Source organism: Vombatus ursinus, unplaced genomic scaffold (assembly GCF_900497805.2).
Source record: "Vombatus ursinus unplaced genomic scaffold, bare-nosed wombat genome assembly UNPS02014768.1, whole genome shotgun sequence".
NCBI lineage: Eukaryota > Metazoa > Chordata > Mammalia > Diprotodontia > Vombatidae > Vombatus > Vombatus ursinus.
This window is the reverse complement of record NW_020954546.1, coordinates 13,466,897-13,483,528: the sequence shown is the minus strand read 5'-3', so window position 1 is coordinate 13,483,528 and position 16,632 is coordinate 13,466,897. Positions and strand designations below refer to the sequence as shown.

The 16,632-nt window shown below is 54.0% G+C and overlaps 1 protein-coding gene across 2 annotated transcripts in view; it reads right to left on the bottom strand.

Moving 5' to 3' along the window:
* Nucleotides 1-12,354, bottom strand: part of LIMK1 (LIM domain kinase 1) — a 31,318-nt gene extending 18,964 nt beyond the window's left edge. Inside the window, exons 1-3 of one of the 2 annotated variants that reach the window (XM_027862002.1) lie at nucleotides 12,277-12,354; nucleotides 8,719-8,815; nucleotides 541-679 (exon numbers count right to left, since the gene is read on the bottom strand). In XM_027862002.1, coding sequence (XP_027717803.1) covers nucleotides 541-679; nucleotides 8,719-8,815; nucleotides 12,277-12,334 — 294 coding nt within the window. In that variant the 5' untranslated portion in view covers nucleotides 12,335-12,354. Of the gene's footprint in view, nucleotides 1-540; nucleotides 680-5,665; nucleotides 5,771-8,718; nucleotides 8,816-12,276 lie in introns of those variants that run through there. The other variant, XM_027862003.1, reaches the window with a different exon arrangement.
* Nucleotides 12,355-16,632: the final 4,278 nt, after the last annotated feature.

The following is a 16,632-nucleotide window of genomic DNA, read 5'->3' as shown; positions in this document are numbered from 1 at the left end:
CATCCATCCATTCAATCATCCATGCACTCATCTATTCACCCAAACATCCATCCATCCATCATTCATTCATTCATCCATTCACCAAACCTTCCACTGAACCATCCATCCAACCATCCATCAATCTGATCATCTATGTACTCATCTATTCATCCAAACATCCATCCTTCATCTGTCCATCCATCCATCTACCCATCCATCCATCCTACAGACCTTCATATGTACAGAATGTATGTTAGGCACTAGAAGAGATGCAAAGTTCAGATGGGACACAAGCCCTCCCTCACAGAGATCAAGAACTCTGAAAAGGTGGAGTCAGATTTGGGTTTAAAATCTCAGGTCCTCCAATACCTGAAATTCTGAAAGGCAAACTATGGACATAAAGACAAAGGACTTTACCACAGGCCAGAACAGAGCCAGGCATGGACAAGAAAGAGACTGAGTGTACACTAGAAAAGGGGAGAGAAATCCAGGGATAGAAGAGCCCCCAAGATTTGTGTGTGTGTGTGTGTGTGTGTGTCTCTGGGTGTGGTAGGTACTCACCATGACCAGCCCTTTGGTGATCTGCTCAGAGCAACCATGGCATGACTCGCCATAGCGGGCCCAATAGTCCTTCTTACAGTACAGCTGCCCATCCTTTTCATAGTACTGGTGGGAGAGGGAGGCACCACACTCACAGCACCTGGGCCAGAGACAAGAAGGAGGCTCCGATGGACACCCTGCCTCTGGACCACGTCTACCCTTGCACCTACTCACATGCTGACCCTCCAAGAAGAACCACTGCCCAGAAGCCAGGTCTTCTGGTCCATCAGCATTTGGAAAGGGGCACTCCCAGTCTACACTGGCATAGCACACCATGAGGAAACAACAAAGGCCTTGGAACTGGATTGCATTTGGGAGGGTGGGGGAGAAATGCCAGACCTAGATAACCAAACCACAGAACTTTAGTGCCGGAAGGGACCTAAGAGAAGATCTAAATTCTTTGACCCTTTGGTCCCAAGATTTCGAGCTCTCAGGTGCTTGAGGGAACATCTGGTCTGATTCCCTCATTCTACAAAGGTGAAGTCAGTGGTACAGTAGAAGTGAGACAAAGGAGCGGTACCAAGGTTCAAATCCCAGCTAGGTTGCTTACTTACTACCCCTGTGACCTTGGGCAAGCACCCCTTGACCTCAGTTTCCTCATCTGTAAAATGAGACACTTGGATCAGATGCCTCTGAGGTTGCTTGCTCTGGATCCATGAGCTGAAAACTGAAATTCAGAGACATTACAAAATCTGCCTGAGCTGGCCCCAGGGTGCTCAGGTCCTTCAGCCCGAGTCCTGGGCTGTCTGCGCTGCTCAGTCTCCTAGGAGGCTTTGGAGATGGGGCGACTTTAAACGCCTCTGCAGGGAGTCTCTTAGCCTGGGCTCTTGGAATTTGTCTTTAAAAATCACCCATCACTGTATTTCAGTAGTTTCCTTTGTGATACTATGGATTTTATTTTGTGCATTTAAACATGATTGAGGGAAGGAATCCACAGGCTTGAACATACTGTTTTTGTTTCTGTTTTTTTTCTTTGGCAAACAAAAAAGCCACTAAGCCACGAGGCCCTGGTAGTCTCCTTATTTACAGACGAAGAAACTTAGTCCAGAGACAAACTCCCCCAAAGGAGAGAAGCAAGTTTCCCTCCCGGAAGGCCTTCAGGAGAGGAACGATGGCTGGGGGTATTACTGAAGGCAGAGGCTGACTCTGAAGCAGGCATGAGCAAAGTGGGATCACATATCCCATTTAGTCTTTTCAAGGTCATCTCAACAGAATATCACCACCCTAGAACCCGAATGCACTGAAGAGGGCAAACCTCTCATTTTACAGATGGGGACACCGAGGCCGGAGAAGGCTGCTCAAAGACTTGCCCAAGGTCACACATCTAAGCTAAAGACAGAGCTCAGGTCTCTAGACTCCAGGCTTGGAGCTTCTTTTTACCTGCGTTAAGCTAAAGCGATGCACAAAGGTGGGAGAAGAACCCAGCTGGGGAGGATGGGGATAGATCCGGCCCCTGAGGCTGGAACGAGATCTGCCTTTCTGGAGCAGGAAGCCAGGCTGATGACATCAGCAGTCAGGCTGCTGCAACTTGAGATCCCCCCTTGAGTCAGGACCCCCTTGGCTCAGGCCTGATTAAGTAGCGGAGCTGGAATTCTACATGCTTGGGGGAAAGGGGGACAGAAGGGGGATAGCTGTCTGGCCAAACAGGAAGGAAGGAGAGAAAGAGGAGGGAGAAAAGGCGGGGGGGGGGGGGGGGGGGCGGGGAGCAAGAGAGGCCAGGCAGGAGGGACTGCGGCATCCTAGAGCTGGCGACGGCGAAGCTTTCTCTTTAAGGGGCGGACAGCCAGTTCCTCATTGTCTGGGAGCTGAAGCGCCTCCCTGCTCCCTCCCCCCACCCCCCCAAAGAGCCCAGGAGACTGAGCGGAGAAGCTGCTGTGGTCCTGGGCTGCAGATGGTGCTCGGAGGGGAGGGGGCGGGGCTGTCCATCCCTCTGCCTAGCCGGCCCCCCTAGGGCAGAGGAGGGGGGAGGGGAGGCACCAGCCCTGAATTGTATGGGGGGGAGCCCAAGGCAGCAGAGCAGAAAGGAGATGCCTGGGAGGAGGGATTTGGGGCGCATTGGGGCTGCCTCCCTACCAGGAAAGCCAATAGTGCGGAGGGTGGTACGGCAGGTGGTAGACAGAGTAACCCAGGTGTGCTCAAGGGCCCCAAAGCTGGGCATTGGGGGAGGGGGAGAGAAGAAACGCGGCCTCCAGGAGTCCCCCACTCCAGTGCCATGATGTCATCCCAGAGCTCAGTGGTGAACTTGAACCCAGGCAGACCTGGCCAATGGTGGCTCAGGGCCAGGTGGGGTGGGGGTCGGGGGCGGGGCTCGGCAACTCCATTAACTCCTGAAAAGCTGTACCCGGCTTCCTCCCCACCAGATCCCAAGGGGGGCTGGCTCGGGGCCCACCCACACAAATGAGCCTCATCCCTCTCTGCTCCCCCTCCCCAGGCCTCTGCCAAGAAGGGGCTGCTCTCAGGATGCCCAGCTCTCCCAGAAATCCCCTGAGAAAGGGGGCTGGGTCTGGGAGGCAGGAGAAAAATGACCGGGGGTCCACGAGTGAGTGTCCCACCCTGAGTCAGACTTTCTTAGGCCCTTCTAAGAATAACAGCAAGAGAGCACCGCTACCCTCACATCCCTTGGTTTACAAAGAACGAGGGGATGCCGGCTACCCAAAGGCCACTTGGTACCCAGCCCTCCTCCAGCCCCTGGCCCCTCTAACAACCAAGTGCTTCCTTTGAAATCCGGGGAGCTCAGAAGCCTCCACATTCAGAATCCAATGTTACAGTCTTTCTTCACTTTCACTCTGCTGGTATATGCTGCACTGTAGGAAGGGGGTGACGTCAGAGCCTCCCGCCCCAGACAGTGAGGACACATTGAGAAATCGGATGTGAAACACAGGAGCCTGGGCCCCCATCCACAGCAGGCAGCCAGGGAAAACCCAAGGCATCTCCTTCTGTTGCCGAAAACAACCCTAAAAACAGCCCAATCCCTCCCACTATGAGAGAGAAACTGAGGCCCAGAAAGGAAGTGACTAGCCCGTGACTGCACAGCTGATAAGGGTCAGAGCTAGGAATGCAGCCTGGGTTTTCTGTAGCCCAGCTTTGGGGCCCTTTCGTCTCGGCTACCTTTGCTGGGATCCCTGGGAGACAGGCTGTTCTTTATTTAAACCAGGTTAAACCTGGAGGCTGGAGGCTACAGGTCAGCCCTCCCATATAATCCTTCTTTCATTTATTCACTGCTTTACACACCCCTCCAAGACCTTTCTCCCACCTGCCTAGTCACCCACAGACACCCGAGTTCAGGACCTCAACACAGCTCACCTGGACTACTTTTAACAGCCTCCTAGACTCCAGCCTCTTCCCAAGTCATCTTTTCTGTACCACACAGATATTCCTAACGCCTAGGTCTGACCATGCCAGGCCTCTGCTCAAAAACTCCAGACTCAAAAAGCTCCCTGTGGCCTCGAAGTTCTAAGACAAACTGCTCTGGTTGACCTTCGGAGCCCTTCCCCATCTGTCTCAGAGCCTAGGGCCACACTTCCTGTTTCTCTGGTCCTCCCTATCTCCACACCTTTCCCCAACCCTGGAACATTCTCCTTTCACAGCAAGGAGGTAGTCCAAATAGACATGAGGTGCTGAGGAAGAGGATATAATCCCTTGCCTTTGAGGGCCTTACATTCTTAACTCCATCTCCTCCCTGGGGGGGGGGGGGGGGGGAATAGGGCTTTTCCATAGAAAGGGAACTGGGAGGGGAAGGTCATTAGGAGAAGCAGCCACAGCATGGGGCTGGCCCCAGGGCACAGGGCAGCCTCTGTCTCCAGTGAGGTGAGCCATCCATGATGCCTGATGCTTTTTGCTGAGCAGCCAAGGGGATCTTGGTCAAGCCTGCCAGATAGCCTCGGCCAAGAATAACCAGAAAGCTGATGGGGAAGGAGGGGAGGGAAGAGGTCAGAATCACTCAGGCCACTGGGCTGGTCACCAGTCTCCTGGGAGATCAGCCTAGAGGCGGAAAGACAAGAACCCAGCTCTGTTAATTACTCTCTGGGTGACCTTGGGTCAATCCCTTCCCTTCTCTGGGACTCCACTACCTTTCCCACAAAACGAACGGATCAGATTCAGGCCTAAGGTAAATAATATCAGGGCACTGGGGTGAGGGAGTAAGATAAGCTAAGATAATAAGATGAATTTATTATCCTCCAATCCAGAAGGGAGGGAACTGGGCCAGAGGCTGGCTCAGGAGCACTGTCCCAGGTCCATTCATGGCCCCATGGAGAGGCTCTGATTTCACAGGTGTGGGTGGCTCTCCAGCAGGAAAGGAGGCTTTCTCTGAGGGCAGCTCAACAACTCCTCGGCAAACCAAGTCTTAGGAGGGTTACCTGAGGGTACTGAGGCTTAAGATCATTCCCCAGGATGGGTCAGACCAGGGGTGTCCTCCAGGCTCTGAAGCTACCCCTGAGCCATCCTCTCCACGAGGCAGGATCACAGCACTCCGTATCACCTGGGCTTGCCATCTCATTTGTAGACATGCTAAGATGCCCAGTGCAGAGCTGGAAGGCCCTCACATGCCATGGAGTCCAGGGTTGACCCTGGCTCAGAATCACATTTATAAATGAATAAAACAGAAACAAATTATGACATACAGTTCTCAAAATATTTTTTAAAGGAAGTTCACAGAGCACAGATGAAGAACCCCTGATCTAGGCAGTCCCTTAGTTTCACAGACAAGGAAACTGAGGAACGTGGTGCTGGAGGTGGGATCTGAGCCAGGGCTTCTGATACTAGACCTTCATCACCATCCATGAAGGCAGTGGATCTGACTAGCCCTCCCGTCCCTAGAAATGGCTGAGGGGAGTGGCCCCTCAGACCAGTGCTGTCCAGGACATTTGGGAGGGGAGAGGCCTGGGTCGGCCGGCATACCCACTTGTCTGCTTCATCCAGCCGCCAAGTTTCAGTTCTCCCAGGCTTCCCAGACCCGGTCCCCTCCCCCCTCCTCCCTCCCTGCGCCCCAGTCCTGGGTGGGGGGGGGCTAAGGAAGGGCACACGAAGCCCCAAGGCAGCTGCCCCACTAGGAGCTGGAGGGGGAGAGGGATCTGTTCAGACTTACTTGGCCCTGGCCAGGAAGTAACCTCTCCAGAGGGCTGAGGCCAGCATCCTCGCAGCTGTGGCCTCCAGGGGGGTCAGGGACCAAAGAGGAAGCTGAGGCGTCAGGACTCACAACTCCAGCCCCGCCTCCAGCCCTAGGCTGTGCCCCTAGAAACCACGCACCCAGGGGTGGGGCTAGGGTGGCCGCAGACTCAGTGGAAGGCCAGCGCTGGGAGAAAGGAGAAAATGTGGGCACGGGTTCTTCCCTCTCTTCAACTTCCCAAGGAGGGCGGTTAAAAAATGCCTGCAAGTTTCGGGCGGTGGACTATGTTTTAGAGGAGGGGGGTGGGGCTGGGGGCCGGGCAGGAGCTCCCAGGTGCTCAGCCTTACCCCAGGCTCAGGAGGGTATCCTCTCCTGACCACCCCCTCCCTTCTTACTTCTCTGACCACCTGCTCTAGCACCTGCCTCCAGGACCACAGATTTGGGACTGGAAGGGAGCTCAGAGGCCACAGAGCCCAAAGTCCTCATTTTACAGATGGGGAAACTGAGGTCTAGATAGTGAAGTGCCAGTTTCGGTCCTTGGTCCTCACAGGTCCACCCCCTTCATTTTACACATAAGGAAACTGAGGCCCAGAGAATGAAGCGAACTTGCCCAAGGTCACACAGATGGGATCACAGAATTGGACCTAGAAGGACCTTTAGAGGTTGTTCAGTCCCCCTCATTTTACACATGAGGAAACTGAGGCCCCGAGAGGGTAGTCAGAATGTAAATCCAAGTTATTATTTTATTTATTATCAGTATATAATTTATTAAATTCAATTTATTACCATACTCAAATTCAATAAAATGGAAGAAGAGTATTCTACAATTGTTTAATGCCGATAAATTGAGTTTGGTTTAGTAGTCAATGACACGCTTATTTTCCTGTGTAGGAATTCAGTACTGGGTGCCTAGCCCCGTGCGGGGCTATCCTGTGGGGGTGGGGGAGGAGAGGGAGGGATCCCTAGACCACAGATGACAGGCCTGAGGCTGGAAGAGACCTCAAAGGCCCTTTAGTCCACCCCATCCCTCATTTTACAAGTGAGGAAACTGAGGCCCAGAGAGGGCCCAGGGCCACACAGGTAGGAAGGGCAGTGGAAAGAGTGAGGAAAAACACTGACTTTGGAGCCTGAGGAACCAGGGTTCCAATACAGGTTCCTTTGGGACAAATGGAACGAGCACCGATACTGGAGTCTGAGGGCTTGGGTTCGAATCTTACCTCTGACATTTACTATCTGTGGGACCTTAGCCAAGCCCCTTCTGCTCTCTGGGCCTAGGTTCCCTCCTCTCTAAAATGCAGTGACAGGAATAGATGCTGCCTAGGGCCCCTTCCAGCTGTCCATCCTGTGATCTGCACTTTGTCTAGGGTAGAGCAGACTGAGCTCTGCAGGCTGGATCCAGCCCGGGGGGCTGTCGGGACCCCGGGAAGAGGGAAAAACTCTGGATAGGCCTGAAATCCATGCTGAGACGGTGTATGTGTGCCAGGCCCTCAAGGAGAACTCCAAGCCCAGGCAGGCACGAGACAGAAACACTGGAAGCCAGGAAGGCTCGTCTCCCCAAGGCCATTCAGGATGGGCCTGGCTGGGAGACTCCTGGGTCCCTGGCCATCTTTGCCATTCTGATCGTCACAACACCTGAACTCTTCTAGGGGCAGCTTCTCCTTTTCAAAGTGGAGAATTGAGACCCAGAAGAAATAATATGCCTAAGGTCCTACAGTGAGTCCGTAATATAGTCTGGACTAGAACTGAAGTCAGGTTCTTCCCATTGCAACACTCTACTTTCCCGGGCCTGGCACAAACCACCCCTTGGCACGGGCCACAGGCAAAAGCAGAGTCAGACTCAAATCCTGCCCCTGATCCTTGTTACCTGTGTGACACTGGCTAAGTTACGTTACCACTCTGGGCCTCAGCCTCCTTCTTTGTCAAATAAGATGACCTCTGAGTTCCCTTCCAGGTTATGATGAACAGGAGATCCATTCACTTGCCCAAGGCCAAGTGGAGGGGGAACACGGACCCAGACCTCCCATCCTCAGGTCCACGGCTCCTTCTTCCACATCAGAGCCCTCCAGCACTCCATTAGAGACCTTTTTCTGGTTTGACCCAGGCCAGACCAAGGTTTGGCCATTCTGGATTCACCCCCACTGCACTATCCTTCTGTTTTGTCCACTTAGATCAAGGGTCCTTAACCTGGGATCTGTGAACTCATTTTTAAAAATATTTTGATAACCATTTCAGTAGCATGAGTTTATCTGCATCTTTTATTTAGTGCTTCTAAGAAGAGGATTCTGAGAAGGGTCCGTGGGGTTCAGTAGACCGTCTGCCAGAGGCCCAGGACACACCAAAAGTGGAACCCCCAACTTAGAGGCAGTGCGATGTATCCGATACCCGGCTGAAATAATAGCTAGTACATATGTGGGTGCGCACCTCTCTCTCTGCCTGGTTTGTGAAGCGCTTTACATATGTTCATTTGTGTGATCCAGATAACTGGTTGCTCCAGGACGTCCCAGCTCGATCAGGGGGACACGAGAGGCCCCCTAGTTCATCCTTCTCTTTTTATAGAAAAGGAAACCGAGTCTCAGACAGGACAGTTCCTCTGACACAGGGAATTTGGGGCTCAACTGAGTAGAGAGCCTGCCTCCTTTCTACATCGCACTGACTGTTCTAAACATTTTGCTTAGGGGTATCTGCTTAGCCATTGAGGTGCAGCCTGGCTGGCCTCAGAGACAGGAGGTCTTGGATTCGAGTCTTGCCTCCCCGGCACATCCTGGCCTCACAGCCCTGGGCCAGTCACTTCACTTTCCAGGTAACTTTTTAAGACTGCAAACTGCCAAACGGGGAGCAGGGCTGCCTTAGTGGAGGGAATGCTTTCATTGGGAGCTCCCCGTATCAAAGCCATCCAAGGTCTGGTCCCTATCCAGCCCCAGGGCATTTTTGAGCTCACTGTGAATCCTTGGACCTAACAGGTACCAGGAGAACATCTCTTCCCCTCTGTCTCCCTCTTTCCTGCCCTCCTCCCCCCAGCCCCTTAGCCCTACCTGAAGCAGTCAGAATGCCAGTCAGCATTCAGGGCCTGGAGGTACTGGCCATCATAGATGCTCTGGCCACAGCTTGAACACACGGGCAGATCACTTCCTGGAAGGGGTGGAGCAGATGGGGGAGAACGGAGACAGAGAGTGAGCGACTGCTTGGCATGGTGCCTGCCCCTCCTCCACCATGCCAGGCTGGGGCCGAGCAGGACCCTTTACTAGGCCATCTGGACCCAGGCTTCAGAGAGGATTAGTCAGGGGAGGGGGGAGGGAAAGGGGATGGGATCAGTCAGTCAGCATTCTTTCCATGCCTGCTGTATGCCAGACAAAACCAACACATTTCCTGCCCTCAAGGTTTATGGCTCACCTTGACAAACAGGAGAAATGAAGAGAAGGGGAAAGATTCTTCCCTGGGCCAACACATCCATTCTTCCTCTCCCTGTCCATCCATCCCAAGGAGAACCCCTGGGTGGTCTGGGGCCCTTGGGTGCAGGCCCCTATGGAATCATTCCTAAGGGAAGACTCTGGAAGTCGAGTGGGGTGGGGTGGATTTGGGCCGGTCATATTCCATCTCTGGGCCTCAGTTTCCTTCTATGGAACACGAGGACATCAGACTAGCTCGCCTCTGAGGGCTCTACCACCTCTACGTCTATGAGCCCGCGATTCACTTCCAGACTGTGGGAACAGAGGCAGACGCCCAAGGTAGCTAAGATGCAGGTGTGTCCCTGGCCAGCCTGCTGCCGAGCCGGAGAAGGGGACGCCAGAGAAGGAGGCCGAGAGCACCTGAGGGCTCCTCTTGGGAGAATTCTGGGGAGAAGCAGGAAAGAAAGAGCCTCTGCCGTCAGTCTATCCTTATTTGCTTAGTCATTCCCCCAGCTCTCCTCACACTGGCCATAGAATGCTGGAGATGGTGGAGCCCTTAGGGATCAATTGGGCCAATTTCCTTACATTATGGAGGACGAACCTGCAGTCCTGAGAAGGAAATGATAACTGATGTTTAGGATTACTGTTAGCTCTGGAAAGGACCTTCTGACCCTTTTTACACATTCATCCCCTCACTGGAGTTTCACTACGATGCTTCGAGGTAGATATAACAGGCATTCTTTTCCCCATTTTACAGATGAGGAAACTGAGGCCCAGAGTGCTAGTGACTTGCTCAAAGTCACCCTACATAACCCAACTCCCAGTTTTCCCAGCACACCACATTCGATTTTCTATGACAATGGAATGGGGAGCCATGGCGTGCCTAATTCAATACATCTGATGACCCTCACCTTCCTTCAGTCAGTTTGGAGAACCTAGGAAGGTAGGGGTGGATTGGCCTCAGAAACATGCCTTGTCTGGATACACACTTGAAGGCATTTGGGTTCCTTGAGGCTACCCTGGATGTGGCTGGTGGTGATATAGATAGCAAGGGACTTGGGGATGCATGGGAAAGTCTCGGGGTAAGAATTTAAGGAAGCTGCCTCTAGATTAAAAATCAGCCTTGTAAACTCTCCGATTCTACGTGTGAACATGTGTGTGAGACCTCAAGAAAATCACTTAATTCTCTGTGCCTCGGTTTCCTTATCTGTAAATGAGGGGTTTGGACTCAGCGATCTCTGCAGTCCCTTTGAGTTCTAAATCAATGATCTTATGAGCTTACATGGGCCAGTTCATGATGCCAACCACCAGCTGCTAATCAGCTCGGCCCTAGGGGCCAGCAAGTCTCCATACAATGGGGGATAACCAGAATAGCCCCTTGCCCCCAAATGCTGTCCCCTACCTGAGACCTGACTCCCCACAAGGGACCAAAGTCCTCCATCCCCCTGAGAGGTAGCAGGATAGGAAGGCAGGTAGCCTTGGGAGGAACACAGGTCCCACCGGGGTGTAAGGGGCTTGCATCTCTCAGCAGTCCTCCAGAGCCTGCTTTGACATGAGGGAAGTCAGGCATCCTGGAGATGTGCAGGGAAGCAGGAGGAGGCCTGGCAGAAGGAGGGAAAGGGCCCAGAAAGGGGAAGCCAGGGATGCTCTGACTTCACAGACGTCATGGGTTTGCTCTGCCCAATCCCCCACAAGAGGCGACATTCTGCCTGCCAATATGTGGAGCGCGTCCGTGGCATAGGATGTCAGAGCTGGACGGAGCCTTGCATATTCTTTTACTCAACCCCTTCATTTTCAGAGGCGGAAACTGAGGCCCAGGGAGATCCCATGGAAAATGAGACAAAGAGCCAGAATTGGTCTCTGAGTCCCCTAATGTAACGAGCCAGTTCCCTTCTTCACTGCGGGCCTCCGTGGAGGCCGTTCTGGGCGCAGGGCTGAGAAGTGAAGGCAAAACCAACGGCTGAGAGCCAAGAAGGTGTTGGGGAAAGGAGAGGCCGCCCAAGATTCGTCAGGGGTGGAAATCTATCCAGGCAGAGGGGAAGGGCCTCTGAGACAAGGGGATTCCAACTGGAGGCCTGATGGCAGACCACCTATGAGAAACTGCTTAGTAGGGAGAGGGTGGGACAGCAGCGGTGGGAATTTGCCTACTGGGTCCTCTTGTCCAATTGCTCCAATACAGGACTTGCTTAAGATGGGCTGGGGGATGGGATGAAGGGATGGAGGCGATAGGAACAGCAGTGAGGCTGTTCAAAGGTGCGGGCATAGGGGCTAGGGATAGCTTATGGGGATAGTATTAGGCATAGAGGACAGGAATGGTTGTTGAGGGGCAGTCAGGGAAACCGAGGTGATGCTTAGGGTCATTCAGAGCTTGGAGGTCATCCAGTCCAACTGCCCTGATTTACAAATGAAGAAACTGAGACCTAGGCAGGTCAAATGCCTTGCCCAAGGTCACACAGGCAGTGAAACAGCTGAGGGAATATGAACTCAGGCCCCTGATCAAGAAAGCAGTGTCGGGGTGTGGAGAGAACACCAGACTTGGACTCACAGGGCCTGGATTCAAACTCTGGCTTTGCTGTTTTCCTACCTGTGTGACCTTGAGTAAGTCGATTCACTTTTCTGGATCCCAGTTTCCTCATCTGCAAAACGGGGAGGTGGGTCTACAGGGTGTCGGGGCCCTTCTAGCTCTGAATCTGTGGTCCCATGACTTCTGTTGTGGGGGGGTCTTTCTATTACAGGATACTCCCGTTCACCGTTAAGGATGGGGGTGGGGGTGGGGTTAGGGCATTAGAGGAGATAAAAGGACTGGGGTGGGTAGGGGTAAGTTAAGGTGGTAGGGGCCGAGGCAGTCGGGAGTCTGGAGGGGATGAGAAGAGAGGTCGTCATGGGCACAGGAGGATGGAGATGGGGATGACATAGGGATGGGGTTCAGGGGACGGGATGAACTGGCTGGGGCAAGGCTGGGAAAGGAGAATGAGATCAGGGGGAGAGCCGGGCGGGGACTGGGGTGTGATCAGGACAGCGGGGCTGGGGGGGGGGATCTGAGGATGGTCGGGCCGAGGATGCCGGATTTGGGGCGCAGCGCAGGGAGTCGGCCGAGGCCCCCCGGGGCTCCTGGGGCTGGGGGAGGGGCCGGCCCCGTAGCGTCCGCCTGCACACTCTTGCACACTCATGCCCACTCTTGCACACTTGCACACGCATGCTCACCTTCCTCCTCTCCCATACGTTCTTCCCTCCAGGTGCAGCAGAGGAGCATCAACCTCATGCATTCGGCGGGACCGGAGCCGGGACCGGGGCCGGGCCGGGCCGGGCGCCCAGCGCCGCAGCCACCAGCCCCGGGCCGGGCCGGGGGCGCGGGCCGGAGGTCGGGGTGGGGCTCGGGGTGCCCCGCGGGCCGGGCGGGCTGGGCGCGCCGCCGCTGCCGCCGCCGCTGCTCCTCGGGATGCTGCTGCCCCCGCCGCCGCAGCTGCTGCGTCGCCGGGGCCGCCGCTGGGCGCTCCGGGCTCCAGCCGCCACTGCGGGGAGAGGAGGGAGGGATGCAGGGCAGGGGGCGGGCCTGCGCAGCCGGGATCCCTGGGATGGAGCTGCGGCGGCGGCGGCGGCGGCGGCGGCGGCGGCTGGGCCCGGGCCCGGGGCGGGGGTGGGGACCCTGGCAGCGCCGGCGCGGAGGCCTGGGGGGCGGGGCCTGATCCAGGGGGCGGGGCCTGGGGACCTAGCAGCGCGGCGCGGATGGCTTTGGGGCGGGGCCAGGGACCCTGGAGGCGCCTGCGCGGAGGCCGGGGGGCGGGGGGGGGCGGGGCGGGGGGCGGGGCTCCCCACGACCTTGGCCACCGCCCCCAGTCTGGGTCTCTACCCCTGCGCTCCAGCGACCCGGGAGGTCGCAGTCCCTGGCAGCCCCCAGCCTCACCCTTCCCTTTGGCACACAGTAGGCTCTGATCGATGGGTCTCCCCTAGCTTGGCCTCGCGCGCCGTCCCCCTCCCCAGGGTCCAGGGCAGGGTCCAGCCTGGACACGGGGTCGCCCCTGCCCAGGCGGGACCGTGGCCAGGACGGGCACAGGGTCAAACTGGCGTGGAAAGAGAAACGTGCCCGGGTCGGAGCTTCTCCGGTCCTTGGCATTGTCCCCCCCCAGAGCCTAGCACAGTGCTTGGCACACCTGGGAGTTCATTGACAGGAGACTCCCGGGGAGGAAATTCTCTCCCCTCGTGCAGAGCAGCCTCTTCTCTGTAGCCTGGTGGAAGAGAACTCCGGGGCCCCGAATTGAGGGGCTCAGGGACTTGCCCAGGGGTCTCGGTCTGAGAGGGCATTTGACTTTGAGGACAGGACAGTCTCCATCCTGTATTCTAGGTTCTCCCCAAGTTGTGCTTAATGGAGGTTGATAGGTTGATTGTCTAACGGGATGGAAATCTCTTGTCTCCCCTAGGAAGAGACAGAGTCTCCTGGGAGCTCCCCTATTGTGCCCAGGACAGGAGCAGCTCTGGCCCATCCTTTCCCCAGAGCCATCGATTTAGGGCTTGGGAAGGACCAGTGGCACATTTAAGCCAACCCTTCATTTTACAAAGATGGAAAAGGAGGCCAGTGGAAGGAAACTGTTTGTCCAAGGTCACGCAGGAAACAATTAGCAGCCTTCCAACTTGATAATAGGCTTCTGCTTCCAAGGGCAGCATTTCCCCTCCTCTCTCTGCTGCTCACCTCCCGGCTCTGCCTTCCAGCTCCTATTGAAAAGTGCAGCTGTCTGTCGAACTTCTTTCTCCCTAGCCTAGACTTTATAGAGCTCATCTTCTAGTTCCTCGAGGTCAGGAATGGGGTCATCAGACCCTCTGGTGCCCACGTCAGAGCTGGCACAGAGCCTCAAATAGAGCAAGTAAAGGGGGCTCAGGAATTGAGCTTAGAATGATGCCTTCAGCCTTCACTGCTCTTCCCTCAGGCCACTCAGGCCCAAGCTGAATGAGGCCCAGCCCTGGACCAGGGGAACCATGATCTCTTTCCCTCACCCATCTCCAACACGTGGCCAGGGTGATTTGGCTTGGAAAATCCTTGCAGGAGATGTTTTATGGTTCAGGCCAATGGGCCACTAATTGAATCAATTTTTTTGTCTGAACCTGGCTAAGTCAGTTGGTTAGGGAACCATGCTCAAGAGGAGTGTGTGTGTGTGTGTGTGAGAGAGAGAGAGAGTTTGCGTGTAAGAATGAGTTGTGTTTGTGGGTATGAATGTGTGTGTGTTTATGTGTGTCATTTTTTGTGTCTATGAGAGTGTGTGTATTTGTGTGTGTGGAGGAGTGGTTTTAAGCATGTGAGTGTGTTTGTGTGTATGAGAGTGTGTGTATTTGTGTGTGAGTGTGTGTATGAGGGTGTGTATGTGTGCAGAAGCTCTGAGGTAGGTCCGTCAGTTGGATTGAATGGTACCCAGGAAAGCCTGGACTGAGCCTCTTCTCTGTCCCAGCTGTGACTTCCTTCTCTAAAATGAAGAGGTCGGGCCAGACAGCCTCTAAGGTCTCTTTCAGCTCTTCACACTTTATGGCTCTGTCCTGCTATGATTGGCACTGCCTGTGTGACCTTAGGCCGGCCTCTCCCTGGTTTCAGTTTCCTCCCCTGTAAAATGGAAGGGCTGGGCTGAAGATCTCTGGTGTCTATGGCTCTATCATGTGGTTGTAACATCATTTTGGATGGTATACTTTGATGTGCTTTGGCCCCACAGGGGACGCGACAGGGATTGGTGAAGGATTCGTGTCTCTTGGTTCCCCCACGATGGGGTGATGCTTCCGAAAGAATTGGTCACTGAGCCGTGAAAAACAGCTCGCTCAATAGATCTTAAAAGCAGTGACTGCCCTCTGACCTTTTTAATCTTTCTTTCTCCTGAATTCTCTCTGGGACTTCCCACGGGATGAGGGGGTGGAGGGGATGGAGGGGGAGGGGAGCCTCTCTACCACCCCTCCCCCTCACTAACAGTAGCTGCTTCCACACGGCAGCAAACATTTGTAGTGCCTAGGTGAGTCCAAGCCTGGGGCATGGATCCCGGCTGTCCCTTCTGCTTTGTGTTTCTCCCTCTGAGCCTGTGACTGAAAGTCCATCATGAGAGGGGTGTTTCCGACCTTGAAGGAAACCTCATGAGTTTGGGAACTTTGGGATTTCCCACATGCCTCGGTTGGTCCCAGTTTCATTGCAGAAGGTCCTCCTTGCAGCCATTACAACGACTACAGACCCAAGAATGGGCCCAAGCCTCGACTTGGCTTGCTAGAAGACACAGAACTTGAGGGAGCTGTTTGGACAAAGCAGAACGAACACGAAAATGGAATGATCATTTAGCAGTTTTGCGAAATCTTCCATATTTTAACATGCTAATTATCAACCAGCCAAGAGTGTATAATAGACATTGTAGGTTATTATATTACATTGTAAGACTTTGTTAACATACTGTGAGTCTGGTGTTTTAATTGTTTCTTTTATGTAGAGGAAATAAATAGCTGTCCTATACCTAATTTACATTGTACATTGAGTGCTTTTCTACTTCTCTTTGAGGAGACCCTAAACTTGAGTTAGACTTTAGTGTTAAGTGGTTTTCTCTTTGGACTCTGGGGTAGAGTGTAAAGCACAGGTGGGGAATCTGTGACCTTGAGGTCACATGTGGCCCTCTAGGTCCTCAAGTGCTGCCTTTTGAATCAGTTGGAGGCTGCACCCTCCACCTGATTCTCCACCCCTGGCCAAAGAGTCAGAGAATATGAGAGAGCCAGACTCCCCCAGAACTGAGCATGGTCTGTGAGAGCTCAGCTGTTGGGGTCTCTTAGCGTGAGGTGGCAAGTGCCCCAGTCCTTCTGGAGCCTCTAAATTCTGCTGTTGGAGTACACTAATAGCTGTCATAAGATGGCTAGCTCATCCTTTTGGCTGAGGAGCAGATCCAGAATGAGGATGCTCAGGTCTTGGGCCAGGGCACCAAATTTAGTGGGTGGCTGTTAGCCTTTACCGATGTTCCTTCAACATTGCGGGAACAACCAAACATAGCGCTAAGTTAGCATGACTCGTTAGTCAAGGTAGGGAGCAACCCAAAGAGTTGGGAACAGCATAAATGCCCATCCACTGAGGAATAGCTAACCAAACTGTGGTACGTGAAGGGGCTGGAATATGGTGGTGCTATAAGAAGCAATGAATACGATGGACACAGAGAAGCGTGGGCAGATTTACATCAACTGATGCTAAGGGAAGTAAACAGAACCAGGAAAACATCTGTTGGTCAGTTGTGTCCGACTCTTTGTGACCCCATTTGGGTTTTTTTCCGCAGAAATACTGGAATGGTTCACCATTTCCTTCTCCACGTATTTTACAGATGAGGAAACTGAGGTAAACAGGGTGAAGTGACTTGCCCAGGGTCACACAGCTAGGAAGTGTCTGAGGCCAGGTTTGAACTCAGAAAGATGAGTCTTCCTGACTCCAGGCCTGGCACTCTGTTTGCTTCGCCACCAGGAAAAATGGCATACACAACAATGAAAATAGAAAAAAACAAAAACCACAAAATGATTGAAGGTGAATTTTGAACAATGCCACAGAATAAGTTTGGCCCCAAAGAAAAG